The sequence below is a fragment of the Python bivittatus genome, unplaced genomic scaffold, assembly GCF_059951505.1.
Source record: "Python bivittatus isolate LINGU-HERP-01145 unplaced genomic scaffold, Pbiv_v1 ctg000590_np1212, whole genome shotgun sequence".
Classification (NCBI taxonomy): domain Eukaryota; kingdom Metazoa; phylum Chordata; class Lepidosauria; order Squamata; family Pythonidae; genus Python; species Python bivittatus.
The window spans coordinates 27,240,251-27,267,743 of NW_028277086.1; the positions used below are offsets into that span (position 1 = coordinate 27,240,251).

General features: G+C 38.1%; 1 protein-coding gene across 1 annotated transcript; it reads right to left on the reverse strand.

Annotated features, from left to right (window-relative positions):
* Positions 1–2,691: 2,691 nt before the first annotated feature.
* Positions 2,692–26,991, reverse strand: LOC103064932 (carbonic anhydrase 3). Its single transcript, XM_007430229.3, has 7 exons — positions 26,794–26,991; positions 23,290–23,487; positions 11,719–11,837; positions 10,183–10,275; positions 8,440–8,505; positions 7,283–7,438; positions 2,692–4,561 (listed from the first exon to the last, which is right to left on the reverse strand). Exons 1-7 carry the CDS (start codon positions 26,846–26,848, stop codon positions 4,442–4,444), a joined length of 807 nt encoding a protein of 268 aa, XP_007430291.1. The 5' UTR covers positions 26,849–26,991; the 3' UTR covers positions 2,692–4,441.
* Positions 26,992–27,493: the final 502 nt, after the last annotated feature.

Genomic DNA, 27,493 nt, shown 5'->3' on the forward strand with positions numbered 1-27,493 from the left:
CTGATTTCAGACTTCACACCTTGAGAGGAGGCAGCACAGTCAAGGCATTTCCTTATCTCTCTTTCTTCTGCAGTGAAGCACAGGGAATGCTTGTCAGAATAGCAATTACAGCCTTAGCGTAAGTCCTTGATCAAAGCTGTTATACTATATTTCAAGGAAAGTGTTTGTAATGTTTTCACATCAGGAAACATACATGTCTTCCTTTGTGGTTATCTTGTTTATCAGTTGTAAAGCAATTTTTTCTCTGTTTGGGATCTTCTGTAGTGTGTACATGTTCTCAAATGATCTTTGATCTACATTCCATATAAGAACCTTGTGGCTCTTGCTCTTGGCTTGTTCAGGTCCAAGAGACTAGTGACTCACTGTAATATGCTAGCTTTAAGCTTATAAACAATTGTTTGGACCAGCTCCAGTTGTTGGCTTCTTTAATATTTTGCCACAACAGGTGCTTATCAGATTGGCAGATGGAACCAAGCTAGGCAGATTGGGTAATACCTTAGAGGACAATATCTCAATTCAGAAGGACATTGAGATGCAGGAGCATTCAATCATATCCACAAGGATGATAGTGAACTCTGACAAGGCTAAGGTCCTACGTCAAATGTGTAAGTGTAGGATTGGAGAGACCTGCCTTAATAGCTGTGCATGTAAGAAAGATCTAGGAGTACTAATGGGCCACCAGTGGATATGAGTGTGCTGTGAGACGCAGCAGCTTAAAGGCCAATGCAAAATGGGCCTATATTAAGTTTTGTATCCACACTGCAGGATATAGCGGTGTACTCTGTCTTGGTTCGTCTGCATTAAGAGTGCAGTGTGGCAGCACCTTTTAAAAGGAACATGGAGAAGTTAAGATGATAACAAGTCGGGCGATCAAGTCCTATGAGGAAAAGTTAAAGGGCTAGGTATATTTACCTCATAAAAATAAGCTTAATAGGAAATATGATAGTAGTTAATAAATATATAAAATATATATACAAGGGAGGGTGGATCTCCTCTCTTCTGAAACTGTGAGCAAGACAAGGACCAGTGGGTTGAATTTGGGAGGGGGGGGGGGGAGAGAATATTCAGACAGAATATGCTGAGGATTTTCCTGATTGTAAGCTCTGTTTAGAGTTTAAGAGTCTGCCTATAACAACTAAAGTTTTCAAACAGGTTTCAATGGCCACCCTTCTGCTTGATGCTTGGAAGATGCTTGATTTTGTTCCCATATGCAAATGAAAATGTAGCAATAGTGAATGCAAAACCTACAGGAGAATTTGTTTAGCAGAATTGTGTTTGAAAGAGTAGAAGAGGTGATAGTTAGCAAAATTTGGGAAGTTCTTAATCAAGTTATAAAAATGTATAGGTGTGAGGAAGTTTATTTATGTTTGTTGATTTAGAAAAAGCATGTGATATAGTGAATAGGCTTGACTCATAAGGTATTTTCAGCAAAAATGAAGTTGAAGTTTGGTTGCTAAATGTGATAAGAAGGGTATAGGATGGAAGCAAAGCATGGGTGAGAATAAATTGAATGATTAGTGAATGGTACAATGCTAAATAGGGGGTAAGTTAAGGATGTATAATGTCCACTGGTTCTTTAATATATTTATAAATAAATGTATGCTTTTGGTGAAGTTAGAAGTGAGTTGGTGGGGATCATGAGTGCATGTATACTCTCGCATGTGAATATGTGATTGACCAAAATTATTTGCAGCAAATGTTAGATTGAATGATATGACTGTGAGTATAGATCTGAAAATTGAAAAACCTGAGGTAGTTGTATTTGAGAGGAAAAATGGAGTGAACAGTTGCAAGTTATAGATATGTGAGGTAAAATAGAGTAAGAAGATAAATTTGTGGAGCTTGGTAGAACATTAATGAGAAAATCTGAGATATGCCAATGCTGGTAGAAGGATAGAGGGTAATATACTGTATGGTCTGTGGCAAGGAATGAATATTTGTTGAAAAAAATGAACTTTTTATTGCATTTAGAAACAATCAGTGGAATACCTTCAGGAGAAGTATTCACTGTAATCATTATAAAACCCACACCAACAATAGAAATTGGAAGATGCAGAAATCTTCATGGTGTGCTCTGCTGTATGTTCTGTATATTTCTTGATTTAAAAGGAGGCAATTGATAATCCTGTTTTTGTTGTTGAGAGTTGAAGGCAGAGATTTAGATGTGATAAACTCCAAACTTACCAGGCTAGGTGTGTTTTTTTGTTCCTAGCTATGTGGCAATCTTAACTGTAATGAGGCTTCTGCACCCTTAGCAAACAGGACAATGACATGAGCACAAATCATAAAAAGGAGCATTAATATTTGAATGAATTAAACTTTAGAATAATTTCTCCTCACCTGTGGAAGGAATCTGACAGGCAGTATTCAGAAGGACATTTCTTAGATATTTAACTTACTAAAAAAGATGAAACCATCCTATCAGGTAAAATATACAGTAAACAAGTAGGGACAATTATAAAAGGCTAACACATATACAATTATCTTGTGACCTTTCGGTTTTCCTTTTTTGTTTTTAGAATAGTCCATGACCATGGCTATCTGTCTGATATTGAAATTGATGGTGGACACTAAAATTATTTAAAAATCAATCTATTCAAATAAAAAAGAGCAAGTATTCTTTTTGTCACCACTCCAAATTATGAGATCAGGAAAAAAGAATCTGAAAATTTTGCTTCTGAGATAAATAGATTTATTTTTTGCTCTTTTACAAAAGCAAATACATTGCCATCAGTTTGAATTGTTTTTCTTGCAAAGCAGAATCCAAAGCAAGAAGGAAAAACAACTCAGGCCAATATTTTATTAGTAATCCTCAGGTGACAGACACCTCCCCAACTATTGCTTTCCTCATATCTTTAAAAAAATGTTTTTCACAATCTGAAATTTTAAGAAGTATGTTTAGAAATGTTAACTGATACAATTTTAATACAAATTGGATTTTTTTTTTAATTTGGAAGAAAAAAATCCACTAATCAATATTTAAAATAGGAAGAAAATACTCTGGGGCTTCTAAGTTACTGATTATATATACATAGGAGATACAAAAGTTTATTTCAAAAATGTAATGCTGACATTGAAAAGCCTGAATTTATTTTATATTTCCATTTCAAAACTGGTTTCAAATCTAAAATTAGATGCCCATCAAAATCTGATTGCATCATGAAATTTCATCCCATTTGTAACAGCAATTCTGAATATAAGGCACACTCTGCACTGCCACAAAATGAATGACTAAATAATCAAATCAGGATAAGATCAGAATATTACTTTTGGGGATGTTACAGAACAATACAGCACAACTAAACATTGAATACATCATAGTTTTTGTTTTCCCTTTCAAGAAAATTATTTGCTTTCGATTCACTGAGATTATCTTCATATTAAGCAAAATCCAAGGTGCTTGAATTACTTGTAGTCATTGGCATGAAATAAAGTTACAGAATTATATGATGAAATATGAATTCTATATCCTGTCCTCTATTCTGTTTGAACATCTTCATTTATATTTCAAGAAGGATAAATAAATACTGTAAATGTATTAATATGCTGGCGGATTTTCTTTTCTATTATTTAACAGCATTTGTTTGCTCAAAAGTCAGTTCCCCTAAAATCAATAGGCCTTTCAGAGAAATTAAGTATAAGAATAGAATTTGAATGTTATTTTTTTTCTACGACCTTTAGAAGTCATACAGGATTATTACTGAGAAAAACCCTCTTCTCCCCAATTTCAACTGGTATAAAAGACAGTAGAATTTGGCCAGTTTTAAATTAAGAATATTTAAATTAAGAAAATTAAGAAGGGGGGGAAGGAAATATTTCAAGATTACATAAAGCTAGTTCATTTATCACCATAATATGGGGAAATTATAGAGATGGAGCAAATGCATCAATATACCCTGCTTGATGGCTTCTCCTACCAGCAGGAATGGCTAAACAAATCACAAACTTTTATCATTATGTCAGATCCCTGGCTTTTTGCAATATTCATAAGCCAGAATCTGAGGTTAAGAACAAGACCTGGTTTTTCGTTCTGGCTTCTTAGACTCATTATAACTGCAGTTTTCAGATGTCTGTTAGCTGCAGTCCCCACACATGGAAAAGACACCTGGTTGCAGAGAATGGTTTAGCCAATCTGTTGGCAAAGCAACCAAATGAGTAAGGCTGAGCAAGGAAGCATCGGGTGCAAGCTGTTCTATCTCTGTAAGATCATGGAGTAGCATATGACATCTTAAGAGACAGGTCCAGCATATCAATATAGAAGTTAAAGTTTCCTATAATTATTTTTTTCTTCCTCCAGAAGTTAGATTCATTTAGTAATTTGTCCTGCTTCATTGCTTAAAATTTCTGGCTCAACAGCATAGATCTGGAGGAAAAACAACCCTATATACAACATGAGTGTAAAAGGTCTTTGTGACTCAAGACAGCAACTCCAGTAAAGATTCTATTGACATGTTGTTCGTATCATCCTGTTGTTGAGAGGCTGAAGAGGCCGCCAGTTGTCCACTAAAGGGCAATGAGGTTCTTCTGCACTATTGCTAGAAAGGCTACGCAGCTTTGACATCTACAAAAAGGAAAAATAAAGGAGAGGTTCCTAAGACCATTTTAGTTACGAATGATTTAAAAAACATTCAAAGGATACTGGAATGATAATTTCCTTTAAAAAGCTGCCAGAGGCTGTTCAAGGTAAAAGATGAAATGCAATGGTTGTTGAAGAACACATTCTACCAGTTCTGCTTTCTAGTGAACCTCTCACCCAGGTAGGAATGATCTCTTACCTGTTTGATTCAATTTTTAGACATTCTATAGCTAGCCAGTGATCTATTCTAGATTATACTCTTCTCAAGTAGTTTCAGGACCTACCACAGTTGAAATAGCTAATCATTGCAAACTCTTTTCTGATGAATGTTTCACATTGCTATTCTGAATATCTTATCCCAATTTGTTTTATGACCTTCTGAAAGTCTTAGAAGAATGAAGATAACATAAACAAATCTGTGATTATTACAACTGATCAAAGAACTCCCTGCAAGAATACAAGGACATGTGTATTTGCCCAATTTTTACTAGATGATTGCAAATCAAGAAGAACAAGTTTAGCCCTCTTTATTTATGACTGAACCATTACTCTAGACTGCAGCCATTTTGAAAATGGCTTCAGTTAAAGCCAAAAGAATTTAATTCTGTGTAAATGGGCATAGGGACTGGAATGGGAAGCCTTATTAAGGATTTGGTTGCTGACCCAAGTAACTTAAGCAAAGCACATTAGTATTTTGCATTTTCAGGAAAAGTTTAACCAGAAAATAGGAAATTAAAAAATGAAATAAAGTTTAAGTAACACACTAGGAAAAAGGAATATGATTCTTTCTTCTGACTGCTTCTTTAATAGAATTGGTAAAGATAAAGGATAGGGTCAATGTTTAAATGAAACAACTCTATTTTATCTGTTGGGAAGACTGAAATTGCCAACCACTTTTATGAGTCTGAATTAAAATTCAAGACTCAAGATATGCAGACTTTATTAAGTCCATTTTTCAAAAAAAAACAAAAACTGTTTTTCTCTTTGAAAAAACATGGTTGTACTGGTTTAAGGTGAGGTTGAACTTTATGTTTATAAGGTAGCTGAGGGGTCTTGAGGCTTCTTGATCATTTTTTAAACATGTAAATAGTATAGAGCTTTTCCCTGAAGGGCTCATGTAAAGGTAACATAGGCATTCCAGAAAGATAGCACTGATCCAGAGGAGATATCAGGAGATCTCTCATTGCTGCAAGGAAGGAGCTTGGGCTCTGATACAAATCTCCTCATGGCAGCACTGCTTCCTGGAATGCCCATCTGAGCTTTAATGCCATGTGATCACTTGGCCAGTTTGATAAGCACCAGTAAACATGGAGCCTCTTGGAGAGGAGCCTACTCCATTTTCTTGAAAAATAAGATCCCTTCCCCTCAGCCACCTTGCAGCATCATAAAGTAAGTATAATTGCCTGTCTCCGAGCAGATTTTTTATTGGACAAAAAAGGTTTTAACTAGAATTCATTTAATGGCGAAAAGTCAACTAGGAGCAGATCACTCCCATGACTTCATAGTGGAATTGTTTTACACCCCTGCTTGAGGGATGTCCCACGGTGGGCCTTCTCTGCTGTGGCTCCCTCCTTGTGGAACATTCTCCCCCCTGAAGTGAAGCTTGCCCTTTCCCTGCTGTTGTTTAGGAAGTCCTTCAAGGCCTGGTTATGTCATCAGGCTTGGGGCTCTTTGGGAACCGGAGACATTCTTAGATGGCTCCACTATAATTAATATTCTCTCAGTGGGGTTTGTATATTTTAAAATTTAAAATTTTTAAACTTTTGGATGATGTTGTATTTTAATAATCACTTTTTATCTTTTATAATTATTGTTTTTATCTATTTGTTATTTAATTTAATTGTTGTATGCCACCCAGAATCGCTTGTGTGAGATAGGCGGCTATATAAATGTGATATATAAATAAATAAATAAAATTTTTAAAAGGCTAATGCAGTTTTGGGCTGCACCGTAAAAACCTTTGTATCAAAAACACATGAAGTCCTTATTCCTCCCCATTCTGTGCTGTTGAAGCCACACCTGGAGTTCTGTGTAAAATTCTGACCACTGCCTTTCCAGAAGGAAACTGACAAATTAAGACAGGTCCAGAGAAGGTCCTCAAAGATGACAGAGGAACTTGAGGACATGTCCTATGAGGACAAGCTAAAGGAACTTGAAATGTTTGGTCTGGCAGAAAAAAAAAAAGACTAAGGGGAGACATGATGTCAGTGTTCAGGTACATTAAAAGATGGCATAGAAAAAGTGGTCAGGAACTATTTTCCATACAAACTGGATCAGAAATAATGAGTTCAAGTTGTAGCTGCCTAGATTTCACAATTATAAGGAAATACTTCCTGATGCTAAGATCTATACCATGATGGAATAGTCTATCTATTGAGGTTGCGTTGTTTAAAAAGAGGCAGCTTTTTGAGGATGGTTTAATTGGTTTTCTTACCACTTGCAGAAGAGTGGACAATATGAGTCTCATGGACGCTTCTAACTCCACAATTCTATGATGCTACAAAATGCTCTTAGGCCATTGCTTGTCCCTCTTATTCATTTGCTTCAGAAATGTCCAGGGTTTCCCATGTATACAGCAGCACAATGTATCTGAATCATGTATATGATTTATTGTGCTGCTTATTAGTAAGTATGAGAACATAAAACACATTTAAACTTACATGAAATGCATACAAAAAGAAATGACTGTACTAATTTCTAATTTACCTGGTGCTCATCAACAACTATTGGCTCTTTCAGAAGAATCCAGGTAACACACTCTTCACAAGGAGGCGTTGTAAAAGAGCCTTGATAACTGTAGTAATTCCGATTTTGAGGGAAGAGGATAGATGGATCAAAGTTTTGAAAAGGAACCTCTTTCCCCTTAAATAAATGAGAAATAACATAATTAAATTCAGTGGCAGAGACAAGGCGGCTCTTCACAGTAGTGATTTATAGCATCAAGTAGCCATCACTGTGTCCTTTACTGATATGAAACAATTGTGATGGCTAGATGATGATGATAGTTGGTGTAGATAGCCTCAAGGTGTAGCTGAGTTCATGGGAAAATAAAGCTAATAGTACTTTTGATTCTAATATCTACGGTAAGTCAAAAGCTATTTCAGATTTACTGAACAGTAGATGTCCTGATTTTAGTAAGTCTCCACTGATTTTAGTAAGTGTCCCCAAGTAGTTCAAAATCTGGATCCATAATAAAAATGAAATATTAGTCCAAACTGCTTCTTCTGAGAGAATATGACCAAAAAAATCCCAACTTTCAATTTAAAGGCAATAAAGAGAATCTCATGAGCAACATCAACTGAGAAGGTTTGCCTCTGAAATGAGACAGCTGTGTCTGGAAAACCTTACTTTAAGTAATCTCATATTTCCTCCGCTCTCATTAAACTTCCCATGGGCTCCAGGTACTCTGATAAGCTGTCAGCTTTTCTTTTTTCTTTAAAGATTTGTTAATTTGTTTTCTTTAAACATTTAAAGAAAATGTTTCTTTAAAAACTTGTTTTCTTTAAACATTTGTCCTGATGTTCCTGTTGTCTACATGTTTCTTGCTGGTTCTCAAGACTCAGTTGTTAGTTGTCACAGAGAAGATTCACATATCACTCATAACCATAGTATTGTTCACTTGCTACTGCTTCGCATGATGTGTAAATACAGTCATTGAGCTTTATATTATAAGCAAGACTTATGCTTAGTATGATATGTAAAGCCAGCCAACTGTGTCTTATTCAACAAGTCACAGTTATGCGTACTATAGCTTGGTATATGTTAATAAAATCATACATTCTATGCATTATCTAAGTCTGTTGGCTCCTCTTAATGAACTGTGTTAGAAAACTTGGTATTGACTAGAATATTCTTCTACATACCTTTGTTTTAATACCATCTATTTCTTCAATAATTCTTTTCATCTCTGGCTTAGGGTTTTTCCCTACCTGTCATGCAGAAAACAGACAGTGAGCAGCTATGAAAGGCAATTATCTCCCAAATTACAACAGTATGCACAATGAATTGTTAACTATCCCATCTGTCCATTTAATTAGCAACATTTGGAGAATATCTTCCAACCCCTACCAATAATACTAGGTATAAAAACAAAAAGAGAGTAACATTTGCCTGACTGGTTTGTGTCACTTAATGATGCTCTCTTTTGCATGAGTGTGGTATGGTTTTAATTTCAGTGAGTGTTTCTGGAGTTCTGAAAACATTTTGGTAGTGGTGCTGAAAATGAAAATAATTGAAAACATCCAGAAATCAGACTTTGACTAACTGGTACTCTCCAGCTACATTGGATTACAGGTCCTGTTGTCTTCAGCCATTATGGTTCTTGTTATTTTTGGCCAAACTGGCTGGGAATAATGGGAGATGTACTTTAACACATCTTACTGGTATCAGGTTAGGGAAAGCTGACCTAATGGTCAATGTAGCTTCTCTATACTGTCCAAGCCAGCTTCCCAGGTTCTAAGGCAGCTTTTCTGATGCTTTCCAGATATGTTGAATGAATTTCCATAATCCCCAGTCAACATGGCCCTTTTTCATGCTAGCTGGGGATCTCAAAGTCAACACGCAGAGGCCACCAGCTTGGAGGAGGCCTCTCTAAAATCTTAAACACTCTGACCAAGATTTGTACAGGTTTCCTTCAAAATCCCAAGAAGAATCTTCTATCGTGCACCTAAAGTACAGTGTTAATTGTTAATAATGCACTGTATGTATTGTTGCCTTAAATTGTAGCAAAACGGTTAATAAAACATTATACTGTTGATAAACAGTTTATACTGTTTATAAAACAGTAAGTTCATATCTAGTACAAAGACATGAAAAAAGGCATGTGCTCCCCACTAAACTCAACACCACCAATCCTCCTTATTTTCAGGAAGCAAATTAAAGCAATGAGTTTCCGGTGAATTTTGGGCCTGCAGTTTTCTTTGGATAGTCATCACAGTCGAGTGTTATTACAGATTCCTTTTTAAACATTATGGTATTTTCAACTAGCAAACAGCACAAAGAGTCTATGTGGATTGGAACTACCTAAAAATACTATTAAATTAAAATAAATCAATAATTCTAGAAGAAGAGGAGGAGGAAGAGAAAGAAGAAACATGCTAGTATTTCTGGGATTTGATAGATGTGCAGCTCTATGTGTATAATGCAGTACAATCTATCTCTTTCTTTTCAGTCAGTAATTTGAGTTCCGTCAAGTTTTCATCCAAAGAAACAGCTACAGGACTACTAAAAACATAAATATAGGAGCATGACTGTAACTATGTTTTAATGGTGCAAAAAAGATGGAACAGTAATAACTACTTACACTTTCATGTATTAGAGGGAAACTGTCAGTACTACAGTGAACTTTTTCCTCAAGCTTAATTAGGAAGAAGAAAGATAAGAAAGTATATCAGTCCATTAGTGTAGTGTATTGATGGGAGGGTAGTGGAAGATGGAGGATAGGTGTCCACACCCTGTACATTGAGATGCCATAGCAGCATGAAGAAAGCGATGTGGTGCATGGTGAGGAACAAATTGCATCATTGACCAAAACAGACATGATTTCTGGAGCCATGGCTGAAGATAACTATGAAAATATGCATAAGAAAATAGCGATCAGAACTTACTTGCATTAGAATGGCTATAGTAGCCACACCATCGGTTTTTCTCAAGGCATCAGCATAATTACTATACTTGGAATACCAGTGTACCAAATGTATCTAAAAGCAAAGAAAGCATTATAGTTAGATATCAAATCATGCCTTAATGGAACTCCCTGAAATTTCATAAAATTCTCTTCATTCCCTGTTAGCTGTATGAATCTTACTACTGGGTGACAAATGAGAATCAATTCAAACATTAAAAAGATGTTAAAAATTAGAAACATATACACTGGATTCTCATTTTTTGTTCCTTTAGAAAAAAATATTGAAAATGATAGAATCAAAAGGTAAGAATACACGAAACTGGCAAATTTACATAAAGTGGTTTTGAAACTGCCATTTTTCTCCAAATGAGCATCTTCCAGACTATAATATCCATTCCAAGCCAATGTGAATAGCTGACTGGAACTTATGAAAGTGTCATCAAACACCTCTGGAAGACACTACTCTGTTAAGGCATGTAAAATATATTGAAAACCCATGTTTTAATTGTCTTCAGGATAAAACCAAAATACTATAAAAATTCCTATTAATGGTGCTTTCAACATTTATGTAGATACCACATATCAACTTGTAATGACTGACATACAAGTATATATCAGCTCTTTTACATGTTACATATTCTGCTTACTCTCATTCCAGAGTGTTGACAAGAGCATTTTATTTCATATAATATATAATTATATAATATTGTATTATATGCCTTCTTGCTCTCCAAAAATCTGAGGGTTCCTGAGGAAGAAAACTTCAGAAAGATGAAAGGGTTCTCATTTAAATTTTCCAGAGTTTATCCGGCATCCACTGACGCAACTAAATAATTTAAACTTTGGATTAAATGGTCTTATTGCCTAAAGTGCATAAGTAACTTGAGACAGGACATCTTTTGTGAATAAATGCATACGTATCTACATGCATATACCTGTGGCCAGCCAATGGGCACATGTATAATTGCAGGTGCCCAGCCAATCCCCATTTTCATTTTAAAAAAGAACAAGAATGCTGCATCAACCAGTATTTTCCTAATGGATCCTCATCTGTATGCTGACCCAGATATTGATGCTATCATCCCAATCACCTTACATTCTCTGGTCATTTGGGATTCTTGGAAAGAACAGACCTGGACTGTCAAACTGAAGTCCAGCCCTATTACCCTGCCATCTATACTCTTGTTGTCAACTAGAGATTTGATTCAAACCTTGAATTATTATTTTTTCACCAGAAGGATAACTTGTTCATTTGCACAGGACAAATTCAGTAATTCAAAGATTTAAAAAATGTCAACACTGAAAGCACATATGAAAATATGGTTAAACTTAATCTCCTGTATCTTTGGCCACTGACCATGGACCTTGATGGAACCTGATGGAAGCTGCAGTTCATCTACGTCTAGAGGGCAACTGGTTCCCCATCCCTGCTAAGACTTCATTAGGCTATTTGCGCCTGGTTTTCTACTGGCAAGGGGAGGAAATCTTCCAGTATTTCCTGCAGAAACCTACTCACCTCTCCTGCATGCCTTTTTGCATCCACCACATGCTCTGAGCCTTTGTCATTCGTAGAACCCCAGTGGATGTGAAGCTGACGGAGCCGGTATATCCCCGGCAGTGGTCCTCCCCTCAGTACTGCAATGAATAGTCTAGATTAACAGAAGACTTTGCTGTGCCATAACAAAAGGTACAACCATGAAGTAAGGTGAGCACTTATGAGCATCTCTCTCCAATAGGACTGATGGCATAGGGGACATCTTATCTTCCACTGTATTTCCAATACAGTGTCCATAAGACAGCCCATCCTTGGCCAACCACCAAACCTGTAGCACATTGACAGGTATATTGTGACACCTTGATATCCCTTTTTTCTGCCTTAAGACTCCAAGTAGCATTGGATGATTGGTTGAGCCATAATTGAAATCTCCTATAATGCAATGCTACTTAGGGCAACATTGCATAATTTTAAAATGGTGTCAAGACCAGTTGTCCACCACGCTGCTGTAGGAATGTACCAGATAAGCCTATCAGGGTTCACCATCATACTAAGTGAGCCACCGGAAGACACCTTACTCAGGGCCCCCCTCAAACCTGGAGCCAGCCTATTACTGCTTGTAGTATTTGTTTGTTTTGTTGTTATTATTAAAAAGTAACGAAATAATCAGCCATATTGTGAAGACATGCTAGTGCACAGTAACTGATGGAGGTCTATAACCTAGTATCAATAATAAACAACTCTGTTCCACAAGTTCCCTTATTTTGACTTAAATGGACCTTAAGTTCACAAGAGTTTAAGAATAACTGCAGGCCTATCCAATGCACACACTCAGTGGCCAACTAAGATGCCCCCAAAGAACGTTCATTCTTGGATAGAAGCGCAATAGTTCTCTTACACTGCTGCTCTCCAGCAGCTGGAAGTTAAAATTTGTTGCCAAAGACTCAAGATTAAGCGTACAGCCCTCTATTTATTAGTCCAGACTAGTAAAGCAATAATGTTTAAAAGGGAGAAAATTATCTTAGGATCACCTGTTAATTTTACTGTGACAGTGAAAAAAAAAAGTGCTAACTTTTCATTATATTCTAGACTCTATCAACTCAGTAGACCAACACTGTAAAATGTTTTCTGGGACAAGGATTACCCTTAGCCTTAAGTATTGTACCAGGGAGTGCACTCCAAAATGTAGGTGGAGCCAAAGCAAAGGCTAAATTTCATTTCATTTAAAGTAAATGCAAATCTAATTAAATTTCAATCAACATTTAATTATTAAAATTATAACAACGTATTTGTTCTCCCATGTATCATTCAAGTTATCTCTTCTATCAATAAGGAGCTAAAAACTGACTGGGCTCTGCCGGTAACTGAAGGGCAACTTGTAATGTTCCTCCTTTCAAATAATAAACTGTAGATTTGGAGATCATTTGGGCTGAAATACAGGAAGAAGTGGTAGTTCATCATTAATTAGTTAAGGAGGCATGTTCACCCTGATCCGCAACAATTTCCTTCTAGCTTGCTTGTTTGTTTACTTCCCATACATAACTCCATGGCTCTCATTTATAACCCACCACTGTGCATCATGCATTTTCTTTACAATATTTCAGTTGTCCCAATAACATGGAATAAGAAAAGACAGAATCAAGCAAGGCCAGATTCATTGCAATTGCCTTGGCTAGATTTCTTTCCCAAATGTAAGCACTGACCTGTTTATCTTAAAGTAGCTGTACTTAACAACAGAACACCTTAATATTCCAGGGAAAATGAGAAAGTAATCTTAAAATAATTCATATTTTATTCTCATTACTATATTCAAACAAATGCATTTGTTGAACATGGGGCTGAAGAATACAGGTTCCTGGGATTATATAATACAATCAGGAAGGCTTTTCCATTTTTCAAAAGCTTTCCTGCATATACAGTTGGATGCAGTGGCACCCCTATCCATGGATGGAACAGCATATGTCCACACTATGGAGTCCTCTGGCTCTTCTTCCCCCCTCCCTAAAAAGTCTGATCTGAAAAGCTGGAGGATCTTTCACACAGATTTGAAAAATGTGTGGGGAGTAGAGGTAGGCATAATAATAATTCATATTCTGCATTACGTGCAGGCCATAAATAGCTAATGTATCAGGAAGATGATTAAGGTAACCCTTCTCCCTGGGTGGAAATATTTTGACAAAGAACAACAATATACATTGCTTTGGCCAACAAGGCCATGGCATTTCGCCCCTTAAGGTTAAAACTGGTCATCAGATTGAGTCTTATAGTGCTTTGTCATGATAGGTTGCCAGTATTAGAAACTCTGCATATACAAGGTACAAATCCCAACAGTTGATGACAATTAAGAATAAGAGGAGGAGCCTGTCAATAGTTGTGTTTTTAATTTCTCCCAAAGGGCATTCTTGGAAATTGAGTCAAAGGTATGTTTAAAATCTAGAAAGGATACAAAGAGGGAGGATTTCTTTTTATGAGTATATTTTTGTGCAAGATGGTGGAACATCAGAATGTGGTCTGCTGTTCACCTCCCTTCTCTGAATCCTGCATGCTCATCTTGGATTATGCCCTCTGTCTCTATCTAGTCTTGGTGCTTGTGCTTTAAATGTTTGTCATATAATTTGCTAACAACACTCAAAAGGCTGATAGGCCTGTAATTGAATGGATCATTCTTACTGCCCTTTTTATAAATTGGGGCGATTACTGCCAGCCCCCAATCTTTTGAAACATGACCAGTCTGATCTATGAATGTAAATAGGGATGCTAGCAGAGGCGCCCCCCAGCTGGGATTCTTTTTAATTATTTCAAGCAAAACACAATCAATACCTGGAGCCTTGTTCACCTTAAGGGATTCAATCAATTGGGTTACCTGTTGCACAAAGACAGGGGGCCAATTCTGAATTTGGTCCAGGTTGGCCTCACTCTCATTTATGTTACTAGCAGGATTCATGTACAACCCTCTAAAATACTCCTCCCCAGGCTTGAATTAGTACTTGAAGGGGGAGGGGGGGACAGCGGTTTTCCTAGTCTTATGGTAGTTTGCCAGAAGAGGGAAGAATCCACTTCCTGACTGACTGAATTAGTTTCTGCCAGGTCTCCTTCACTGCCAAACTTTTCTTTTCTTTTAGGAGGGCCTTGTACTGAGCCTTTAAATTCTGTAGGGAAAGTAGTTGGTCCACAAAAGGAAAATGTTTACTCTTTCTATATGTGGTATGATATGACCTTTTCAGCTGTGCACAGTCCTGATTAAACCATTTTTTATGTTGTACACCCTAGTTACTGCAGTGTTGCTTTGTTTCTTTCACAAAAGCAGATTTCAGATTAAAAATTAATAGATCATACACTAAGTATGGTTTTTGAGACTTGTTGTCTAACAAGTGTGCACAAATTTCTAAGATTTCTGGGAGTACCAGCCATTTAGGAACTGCTTTTGCACTACTTTCATTCCATTTAATTTGTACCTCTGTGTTGTTATTTTTCAGCATTGGGGTGTAGACTGCTTCTGTTCTTATTGATTCCCAGAGGGATGTCATAGTTAGTATTAGCGGGTGAGGATAACTTTCTAACTGTGAATCTACATCCATCCACTGTAGGGCATTTAGGAGATAACGCGATGTGATCCAGTAATCAACTGCTGATCTTCTCCCTGCCCCCCAGTATGTTCTGCTGGATGATCCCCATCCAGGGAGCCATTGAGTATGCACAGCTCCAAACAGTCCTCTGCCTAACCCATAATCCTGCCCGATTAAACTTTAGATCCTTAAATTCTCTACTGTACAGGGGTCCCACTAGTGCATCCTCCTCATGAAAGGTCTTAAATTGATGGAATAGGAAATGTTCATTTGGTCCCATCCTGGCATTTAAATCCCCACCAATTATTAATGATGCTACAGGGTGTGTATCTAAGCAAGTGAGGATAACATTTTCTATATGCCCCCAGGTGCTGTTAGTTTGGGCATGTGTTTTAGAAGGGGGGATGCAGATGTTAAAAAGTATGATTTCAGCCTGTTTGAGTGACAGCAGGGAGGCTGATAGGTGTGGGTTTAAAGAAGGCAGAGGGATACAATTCAGTTGTAAAGCTGTACTAGCTAGGGTTGTGATACCTCCCTTAGGTCTCCCTATTTTACTTGGGGCAGCCAAGATTGCGGCCCAGGTTTCCTGTAAAAAAAAGAATATCAAATCATGATAAGTAATCTAGGAAAGATTGGTCTTTTGATGGTCCTGACCAGCTTGCAATATTCCAAGTTAATAGATGGATTATGTGAGCATCCATCACATATGACCTTATGTGAGATAAGGTCAGCTTCAGCTAGGTCTGACACATCTTCATTTAGTGAGACTGGCCGACTCCCACAGCCTTGCTTTTTCAAGGCCAGGTTTGGGGAAGAGGCAAACTTGGTGGCATCTGGTAAAGTTTGGAATGGTTGTGGAATCTAGGTGAGACAGAACCAAACAGGGAATTAACTTTTACTTCGCAAAAGATTCTGGTGAGAAAGACTTGAAGTGATGCTAAATATAATCTCATCTTGAATAGCATCAGTGGGATAGTAGCTGATTAAAAGAGAACAGAATCCGGTTTTGGTTTGGAGCACTTGGAAGCCATTCAACAGCACATAAATCTATCTCTCTGTGTTGCCAGTGAAGAAGTTGTCCTTGGGAAGTTACAATTGCTCTCTTAGAATCCCAGCATCCAATATTGAGACTGTTCAGGGAGATACAGAGAGCAATCTGTTGTGTCTGAAATGAATGATTTAACTTGCAGGGAATTGCTTCTTTAGCATTCAAAGAGGCCTCAGTATGTATGAATCTCCCCACTCTTTGCCTTGTCAGAGAGTAAGAATGTATTAATACATATATTCGACTGTTCCGCAGTTTTGTCAGTTTCTTTAACTTTAACAACTTGACTTTTATCAGAGTGCATGTCTGGAATATGCATCTTAGCCAGAGCTTCTGCATAAACCTTAATGGAAATGGTAGATCCAGCTTCGTATTTTTGAACAAAAGCCTCAAAATCTTTTTTCAGCAATTCCAGGTCATATTTTATTCTTGACAGCTACTCAAATAACGAAATAACAGTTTGCGCTGTAAGAAGGCATTGCTTTGCCATAAATGCCATTGAATCTTCCCATGGGAGCCTCTCCGTATTCTGATTTTTATTTTTAAGCTTATTTTTATTTCCCTTGAGGTTAGCAGGTGAACTAGCGAGTTGTACTGGAGACACACAGTGAAACTGGGAGAGAATCCAGATTCTCATTTAGCTCTTCCCTGACAGTGAAAGATCCAGCAGCTGTTGTTTTTCCAGTTCTGTTTGAAGGTCCCATTCAAGTGATTCAAGGGCTGCAAATTTGTTGAAGGTGGGACAGAAATTTGTTTTACTTACAGATTCCTTTCATATAAAATGTTCTTCTATCTTTGGTTCTTCAGCAGGCTTTGATGAAGAAATGGAGCCCGGACTCATGCCATGTTGTTTCTTTCTTTTGCTCATGTTGTTCAAATCCATTCAAAATCTTTTGCCTGCACCTTTTACTTCCATGTTCGACTTGCCCGAAGAGGTTATGATTAAATTTAAAAAGATCTAATAAGTCTAATAAAAATCTAATGTCTACCGTAACCTAGTATACTTATTTTAACTAAAAATTAGCTAAAAAGAAGCAAAAATAATTAAAATATACTAATATAAAATAACATGAAACTGAGAGGGCAAGAGCTCAGAAAAACATGTGTTGCTGGGCTGTTGTCATGGCTCCTCCCTCCTGACGCTTTTCCCCTACTTTTTTTTAAATAGATGCTCAGCATAAAATATAAGCCAACATCAGGACAATGTAATTCTATATCATATCCACTTCGGAAGTCAGATGCAAATGTCTTATTTATTAAGATAATGTTTCCCATTGTCAATGTCAATGTCAATTAAGGGCAGTGCAACCAGTGAATGAATTTATAGGCAGAACTGTACCAAAGCATTGTACACTTCACCCCCAAGGCAAGCCCCGGTTAGGACAGGAGTCGTGTGATATGGATTGACCCACTATTGACTATGGCCTTCTAGCTATGGGGGAAAAAAAGTTATTTGCGTGGAAAAAATCACAGTGTCTTTCAAACTATTTCCAACATATCAATGAAATCCTTCCCTCAAAAGAGTATTTGCAGTCAACTGAACTACACAGGAGTGCCATTTCACACAACTGCTTCCTGCACAATTAGGTCTCTGTATTTGGTTTTAGCTACAGCCATGATCCTGCCTAAGTAATTTCTGAAATGCTCATAACTTCTCTCAGTACATAATCCTTATGTCCAATTTTCCACATTTTTTAATGTCCTCATTAGCAACCTACACATCTTTGCATTTATGCTTCACTGTGCTACTGCACTATGGACTATTTGCCACCAAATACCCAAGGAGTCAGCGACTACCATTTTTGCGGGCTTGCTTAAATCTCCCATTAGTTGTACAATTTAATACTCCTTTTTTTGCTGTTTGATTGCTGTTTCTGTAGCAAAGAAGAAAGATAACCAGGCAGCCTTGTGACTTTGTGCTGTCTGGGTGGAAAAATAATGTGGCATCTTCTATATCTACACTAGTTCCAATACCATACATCATCTATTGAATCTGAAGGAAGCAGGCTATTTTTCAGGGTGTGTAGTGGCTGTGTGTATAATTGCCTTATCATACACCTGAAGCAAGTCCCCACCAATAGGGTCAGCCTTGAAGAGAACAAGTGTAGAAGGGCAATTTTGTTCAGAAAGGTTCTTTGCCAATAGCACTAAGGAATGTCGAGTCATGTGATCTGTTTCTTCCTCAATTTTACAACTTTTAAAAATAAAATAAAAAATCCAAATATGCAACAGGTGTATAGGGATAGTCCTGCAAACACAGCCAACAATCATTTCAGGCCTCTATAAAATTATTCTTGGAGGACAGGTGGACATGGTTTCTAGAGGTCCATTCCTAGATTTCCCCTTATTGTGTTGTTATTTTTAAGAGAGCTTAAAAGCATCCTTAAATGCATCACCGAAGAAAGAAAAAGAAAAAGATGCAAGTTATATTAAATGTGCTTATATTAATTTATATTGTATAGGTCTAGATTCAAATATAGTTATAATTTGAATAATTTATAGAGAAACACATTTCACAATATTGAGTAATGCTGTAATCAAGTGAATAGTATACCTGCTCTATGTGCTATCTAGATGCTAATTGTAGTGATCAGTGTCAAGGCCCCATCTGTTCCTCCTTCTTATAGGACTTGAGATATAACCCTCCAAACAGAAGACTATTCTCTATAAAATAAAATGTGCAGGTACAGGTAGTCCCTGGCTTATGAATACCTGGTTTACGAACAACCCATAGTTAAGAACAGACCCTATTGTAGCACAATTTGAATTAAATATGCAATGATTCAAGTTAAATACACAATGGTTCGAGTTTATTACACAATACTACTTATATAGTATTATATGATAATACTGTTCTGGCTTACATACAAATTTAACTTATGGACAAACCGTGGGAATGGAACTCGTTCTTAAACTGGGGACTACCTGTATTCTACTACAATGGTTTGCCAAAGCTAAGCCAGTTTGATCAAACTCACAGTAAGCCCAAAGGCATACTGTAAGCAACAACTCTATTATGGTAGGACCTGCAATGTTCTGAGAAAATTACCACCGTGTCTAAATCACTCCATCCAGTTTTAAATCCTATTTCCAGTTCAGATCTGTAGAATTCACTACTATCAAATGTGATAATGTCCACCAATTTAGACAGTTTTTAAAGGAAAAAAGAAGATAGGGGTATCAATGGGTATCCTACTTTCTGATTCATATGCAACATACTTGAAAACCAGCTGCAAGGGAGAAATAGTGAAAGAGAACTATCATTCTTCTGTCCACCCTACTGAGTTTTTTTTAATGTACTCGGTTGGCCACTATGTGGCATAAAATACTGGATTTGCATAAAAATAAGGGCCAATGTTCCATTCTTCAAACAGGGAATAAATGCTATAATACCTTGCTAGTAAAATCTTCAAATGCTCATTTATCTATTATCCTCACAGCAGATGAGAGGAATTCAAACACATGCATTTTTCTTAACTGCAACATTTTTATGACAATAGTCCAGGTCACATAACAATCAGATTTTTTGAAAGCCACGGTTTTTTAAACTGTAGTACACTAGTTCAGTCATCACATGCTAAGCTCCCAACAAAGAAATTACAATACTGATTAGTGTCATGTGTGAAGAATTTTGAAGAATCATCATCCTTACTACATTGTGGTTTCAGTGAATGGCACAATATTCAGTTCAGGAAAAACATATTCACTTTTGGAGACCTGCAATCTTTAACAGAACCAAATAGTTTAATAGTCTATGGAGTAGCATCCCACTGCAAAGATAATTGAGTTTTCCTTATAAATAGGATACTCATCAATACATAATTGATTAGGCCAGGAATATCATCCCTGTTCACATAAAGTCATGGGAAAACCATGTTATATTGATACAAAGATTTGAAAAGCTTCACCTGTTGTCAGATTTGCAGTGACAGGTGACAACCCACAAGTGAAAATAAGGAGGCTCACTCCTCTCCAAGATACAATTGATGGCTTTGCAATTTTGTTTTATGATTTAAAAAAAAGTAACAGTATAACACAGTTGGCCATGTCAATAACAATGCATTAACAGGTCCAAGAATAAATAGACAGTTGGTATGTTCTTTGTAATAACAGTCAATAAAGTCAGCTATGAACATTTGACAATGATATGGTGGACTTTTCTGAGAATGGAAATGCCTATCTAAAACTGCTCACTTTCATAATGGCAAAAAGTTTTATTTCATGAATTTAGGGCACGCTGAATTCAAAGAAAAGGGGTGACTCCAGCATAGCATTCTGGAAGCGAAATCTCAGTTTTAACCTAAAATGCCCCTGCCCCAGAGTTTTAACTCTAGGCCTCCTGAGATACTAACCGCAAATTCTTTTGCAGCCTAAAAAGGAGAAAGCACCCGTCTCCTGTGGGGAGAAAGCTGATCACTGCAGCAATCCCAGAAGGCCTTTGTTTGAAACAACATTCAAGTTCTTTGACTGCCAGCAATAGCATGGAATTTCAGAGTTAATGCTACCCCAGAGTTCAACCTTTTGTGTCGGAGCATTACTGGTCTCTCATCAGTGATTGATATCTATGTACTCGAATACCCAAGGATAAAAGTTGTGTTAAGCACAGGACAAAAGGCTTAGCTTTGTCTTTTCTTTAGCTGGCATTATGATGTTGGCCAGCCCAGAGCACCATCTCTCCTTTCAGCTTTGTAATTCTTTTCATTTTGATTGAGGGTACCAATGCACCCATACAAAAAGAAATCATAACCAATTAAATGTAGTGATGCAAAAATATCCAAGGTCCTACATGAAGAGTGGATGCATTCTGTTGCAGCCATACAACGCAAGGAGACAAGGAGACAAAAGGCCCATGACCCATGCTCCATCTCACAACAGCATCAATAGGAGAGACCCCACTGGGGTAAATGTACCATAACAGCCAAGATCTACTCCAGCATATGTGCCAAAGAGAGGGGATAACAACCACCATAGTAGAACATCACAAAATACAAATATTACATTGGCACTGCAGTAACACACACACACAAAAGCAAGCAGATACATTTCTGTACATGAGTGTGCAGGGTTCTAATCCTTAAACATTTGAAGGCAATTACTTTAAGCACCCCATGAGAACTGTAGCTTAACTGTACTGTTAAAACAAACTTTAACAAACAAACGTCACCTGCTCTAAGCACGTGTCAGTCTTCCAACATTTCTTTTAAAAGCAGAAAAAAGACTATTGTTCTCACCCTATACCAGAAAATAAAAATCAACTTCAAGGAAAATGCCGTGGGCTAGTGAGAATTATTTTAATATTTAACCACAGATGCATGTGGAAAGAATCATGCTGATCACAGTAAAATGGCATTCTTGCAATCTTTTTTCATGTGAATTGCAAGTATAGGAGTTAATTGTAGCAGCAAGGACTAACTTCCTGAATCTTCTTCCACTATTTTGAGGCTCTAAAACAGTTGAATGAAACCACTTTGGAAATATAATGTAGAGTAGGATTCACCCCAAAGCAAGCAGAACTGAATCAGGACCTTCCCCACAGGTAATGCACAATTTGGCAATTTGGATGTTTTGCAGAAAGACAGACACTAGAATTGTTTATTACATTTATCTAACAGTATTCATTATAAGACTGTTATTTTATATTTCTTATTTTTATATTTCTTTCTCATTTTGTGACTGTTTTGTTAGCAGCTTTCCCCTCTTTTGGATAGAAAAAGCAGGATTTACTTCTTTTCTCTTTTTTTGTATAAACAAATAATGGACATCTCCGTCAGGGGAAAAAGCAGAGGAAGGAGGTAGAGACAAGAAAAAATAAGAAAATGATAGTTAACAAGGGTCTAATGCTGGGAAAGGTAGAAGGAAAGAGAAGAGGATAACCAGCAGCAAAATGGATAGACTTAGTTACAGCAACAATGAATGCACCATGAGAGGAACTGAAGGACCAGGTTAGGAACAGATGAACATGAGAAAATCTACCTATGTGGTCACTAGGAGTCGACAATGACTTGATGACACGTAATCTATCAATCTATCTTGGTGGTGTAACAATTAACAAAATAGTTACAAAACAGCAAAAAGACAGAACAAAACAAAACAAAAAACCAGAAGCTTATGCCTTTTAATAAAATTGGATAGCTAGCTGCTTCCTCTGTGTGTGTGTGTGTGTGTGTGTGTGTGTGTGTGTTATTTTTTTGGTGTCTTCAAGCCAATTTTTGACTCCTGGCAAATATTTGGACAAGTCCCTGCAGTTTTCTTGGCAAGATTTCCGAAGTGGTTTGCCATTGCCTCCTTCCTAGGGCTGAGAGGGTGTGACTGGCTCAAGGGCACCCAGCTGGCTTCCTGCCTATAGAACTCATGGTCTCCTGGTTTCTAGCCTGGTGCCTTAACCACTACACCAAACTGGCTCTCTAGTTTAATGCACGCCAATTCTTAAAGTAGATGACTGACAAATTGTTTGCGGCATGATCTGCCCTTAATTTGATCAGACTGGGATGCAAAACCAGGAGGACGGCACCTATCAAACAGCCATTGGCAAACAAAAAAAAAGTGGGGGGGCAGAATCTAAAGACATATTTGTTTACTTGGAAGAAAATTACTTCCACTTTGATGGATTCATCAAATTTCAGGAAGATAGATACAAAAGTAAGGTCCTGCACAGCATAAAGATTGAAGAGCAGAATAGGAAAATAAATCCCAACTTTGCTGAAAAACAGTGGGTTTCAAATGATTGCAAACTTACTGCAAATTGGCTGTTGACATGGATGGCATATCTCTCAAAACCTGAAGAATATCCCTGGGGGCAGGAGAAAGCAAATAATTCAACCAGCACAATAAGCTACAAATCACTCATCTCCCAACAGCTGTCTCTGTGTTTGGGAGATGAAGCCTTCCTTAGATCATTTCACACCAAGGATTTTGTAGGCTTAACCCTGATTACTTGAGGCTTACCAATACATTTGCAAACATTTACAAAAGTAAACTTACCTGAGCGATCAAAAGTGTCATCAAATGCAATCCGCAGTGTTTTCCCAGTGTTTCTCATGTTCTTAGATGCGCCCGGGTCATAACCAGTAAACCAAGGCAGGAGAGCAGGGTCTTTGGAGGCATCTTTGCTAAGAACTGCAACAGGTGACTGATTGTTCCCTTTGGCTATTGGATAATATTCATGCCAGCGATCAGGCCCTGGGGGAGACATGCCAAGGCAAAGGTGTGTCATATTCTGAGCTAGCACCATAAGGCACCGTTTCCCAAAAAACTGCCCTCCAGCTGTTTTGGTATTCTAACCCCGGATGGCTATAATGCCTGCCTGAAGCATAAGGCTGGAAAAACACTGCCTGATCCCAAGATTATTTAGGCTTTACAATTACTTCTTACAGGATTTTTAAACCTTGGAGACAGGGACTGCACTTACAGTTTTAACCAGTCTTGCTGTTCCTTATTAGAAAACATGAAATTAAAACTAGATTTTAATTTAAAACATAGTCTGCAATCCTACATAATCTGGCAATCCCACCAAATTCAGTGAGGTTACTTTCATATATACTCTGTGTATGTGTGTGTGTGTGTGTGTGTGTGTATAGGACTCACCTAGAATAAAATAAAAAACCATGCTTTGCCATCGATAATTGTCACACTGCATAAACTTTTGATAATTAGAAGCAAAGTAGGTGAAATTGTTATATATAGTTCCCAACTTTCTGCTATAAGAAAGCTTCCATTTATTTAAACTTTAGAGAACAATTTTAAGATTGGCTGGTGTGGGTCTTCCAGGCTGTGTGGCCGTGTTCTGGAAGTTTTGTTTCCTAACGCTGGGCACAGAGAGAACTGCTCCTGTCTGTGCTCCTGCCTTCTGAAGACGCCGGTCACAGATGCTGGCGAAACGTTAGGAAACAAAACTTCCAGAACACGGCCACACAGCCCGAAAGACCGACACCAGCCATCGTATTCCGGCCGTGAAAGCCTTCGACAATATAATTTTAAGATTGTGTGGTCCTCACAGGAACAGGAGACAATAAGGATTTTGCTTAGATTTCTTCATCAAGCCAACATTTTAGAGTGAAGTAAAAAGCTCTATTTGGAAATCAATCCTGCATATATTCATACAGCATGAAGTTCCAATGTGGTCAAATGGGAGGCCCTGGAAGTCCTAACACAACAAACTTTTGAATGTCTACTAAAAATAGGCCATACTAAGGTCAAAGAGGCTTACTTTTATTTAAGCGCATACCAAACTGTTTCCTTTGGAACAGGTAGGAGAGCAAAATTATATATTTCTATGAAGTGGCAAAGTTACAAAGCATGCATGTTTCTTTAGTGCTATATATGTCGAGGATAGGATCTGAATGAAAAACGGGTTCTGGAATGTCATTCCAAGTTCGTAGGCTGCCTTCAGTCTAAATCTGCCTCCTCCCACCAGGTACCCTTCAGAGACTTTGTCCTGCTGATTGGGAATGATCGGAGCGTTGCTAGAGAAAGCTGTTGTATATTTACTTTCAGTGAATACTCATTATTGGGCAGGGAAGCAGTAACTGGGGAGAACAGGCCTTCCTGCATGGAAGATTTCCTGCTTCTTTTTTAGTTTGTTGGCAGAGCCAAAGAAAAATACATACTGGCCTCTCTCACCTGCCAAAAGCTACCTGCACCCCCTTCTTTCAGGAAGAATGTTATAGCAAGGGGGAAAACTTGATCTCATCCATCAGTCAGCTGCTACAATATTCCTCCTGAAGGCCTTTTCCATTTGAACAGCATGTGTTTGATTGTATACTCCTAAGCAGAACTTTTTTTCCCTTACTGAGAAATTCCTTTTCCCATAATTTGTTTTATTGCAGTATTATAAAACATAAGTAGTACATTATATTATTTGAGTCCAGAATTATTTATACAATATTGACTGGAGATTATTAATACTCTCATATTTAGATCACTTAAACCTTTAGAAATAAAGATGTTTATATCAGTATTAGCTATCATTTCTAAAATGATAGCTAATACTGATATAATGTTGATGAGCGTAAAGTTGTTTACATTTTGCATCCAAAGCTGAATATGGTATTAACAAACAACTGTGAAATACACCAAACTATTTGTTGCACAATAAAGGTTTCTAGCTTAAACTCAATATTTAATGCCAAAGTATTCCCTGTAGGGTCATGTATTATTATTTGAGCAGAACTGTTTTTTTTTTCAGTACCGTTCAGCACTTTGAAATGTTAAGGCGCTCTATGTTATTCTCATTAAATATTGTAATAATTATAGTTAAAAACAATAACAACATAAAATGCCTAAACATTTCAGGCATATTATCATTAATATTATTATTCTACTAACAAGAACAACAAAAGAAACAGTAGTGGGATATACACCCTTATTTGTTCACATACATGCACACAACAGGGATAGGCAAGTTGTACCCTCCAGATATTTTAGTCTCTCAACTGCCATCAGTCCCAGGCTGCACGAGCAATGGCAAGAAACCATGGATATCCTAATCCAACACATTTGAACCAGGGTGTCCACAGGGAAGGGGTTCAAAAAGTCAAAATGGCAGCCATCATCATGCAATCAACAGCCCACCCTTTTTCACAATGCACATATAAAAGGGGGCAAGGGTTTGATTGCACGGTTGTAGGCATCATCTTGACTTTGCACACACACACGCACCCCCGAATACCCTGTCTGGAAACTATCACATTGCTAGTGAATCTGCTGCTATGTGATACAGCAGGTGAGTGCCAGGAAGTCTCCAGTGTGTCCAGCACTAGCAAAAAGGTGTGATAAAAATATCAATCTTTTAAAAAGACAGAGAGAGAGAGTTTTCTGTGTTTTTCCGATGACATTAATCAATAAAAATAAACACTGTTCTCCTCCCAGCAAAGAAAAACAAGTAATTTTATAGTCCATGCAAAAAGGGCCTATTCTCAGTCTTTGGCATCCTCAGTTACTAACAAGGATGAGGCAGTGAACAATGACAATCTTCCATCAAAATCCAGAAAAGTCCAAAGCTACAGTCCTGGGATAGATAAGCAAGCGGTCTGGTTAATTTGCTTCCCAAATGTATTCCATCTGAGGAAGAACCTATTACTGTACCCTTGCAGGTTCCTTTGATGTTGCCATGCCAAGCAAAATTTCTTAACCATCCTTCCTGGTACCCTCCAGATGCGTTGGAAAACAACTCCCATCATCCACAGCCAGGTTATCAGTGGGGATGATAGGAGTTTAGTCCAACATGCCTGCAAGGCACCCCCACAAAGGAAACCCTCATGGGGAAAACTTATATCCTATTTGATAACATCAAAAAGAGTTGAGGGACCAGGTAAAGTGACCTCTTGGAGCAACATGGATCCCACGCCGGAGAGTCTGGGAAAACGCCCCTCCCCCAGTTCGGTTTGGGGACTCCAGCCCCAGCCAGCCCCGCTCGGGTTCGGGGGGGGGATCAGAGGGGGCGCGGCAGGATGGAAAGCCGCCCGCTGGGGACCTCTTCCCACTCACCATTTTCCTTGCTGTAGCCCCAGGTCACGGCCTCGGGCATGGACTGCTTGCGCATCGTCTTCTCTCGGGGGCTTCGGCACCGGCTGGCCGCGAGCTCCCGACGCCCGAGCCATTTATAGGGCAGCGGACTCCAGTCCCTGGACAGCCCGGCGTCGGAGGCGGAGGAGCCCGAAGGCGCTTACCGCCAAAGGCCGGAGGGAGGAGCTACGCACCGGCGCGGGTTCCCCCGAAAGCTGGGGCTTCCCTGTAGTTGGACCCGTCGCCGGCTGGAAGAACCAGCGTCCCTCTGGCTTACCAGGAGCCGAGATGCGCCCGATTTCTCTGTACCTTCCTTATGATCGGGGTCGGGCAGTGATGGTTGTCAAACAGTCGCTCCAGTCAAATACGTTTCCACATTCAGTGTCAGAATTAGTTGAAATTTGCACATTGTTGGAAGGACCCTTCCTTCCTTCCTTCCTTCCTTCCTTCCTTCCTTCCTTCCTTCCCTTTAAATGCATTTTTCATCCGGGTTTAAAATGAGCATTTCTGGACATTTTAGAAATAATAATAACAGGACTGAACTCTTTGCAATTAAAGGCATACAGTATTGTGGTCATTTTTACCACATCATCAGGAAGGAGAGCTTTACCAATGGGAGGCAGGGACAGACAGAGGGAAGGAAGGATCACCTTAGAGGGAGAAAAAAATCTTATAGTAAAGA

Excerpts from the sequence above, each read along its gene's own strand:
- LOC103064932 (XM_007430229.3), bottom strand. The coding sequence starts at position 26,848 with ATGCGCAAGCAGTCCATGCCCGAGGCCGTGACCTGGGGCTACAGCAAG. Across the intron at positions 23,488-26,793 it reads GGGCTACAGCAAGGAAAATG|GGCCTGATCGCTGGCATGAA; the intron begins GTGAGTGGGAAG and ends TGTCTCCCCCAG. Across the intron at positions 11,838-23,289 it reads TGACACTTTTGATCGCTCAG|TACTGAGGGGAGGACCACTG; the intron begins GTAAGTTTACTT and ends TATTCATTGCAG.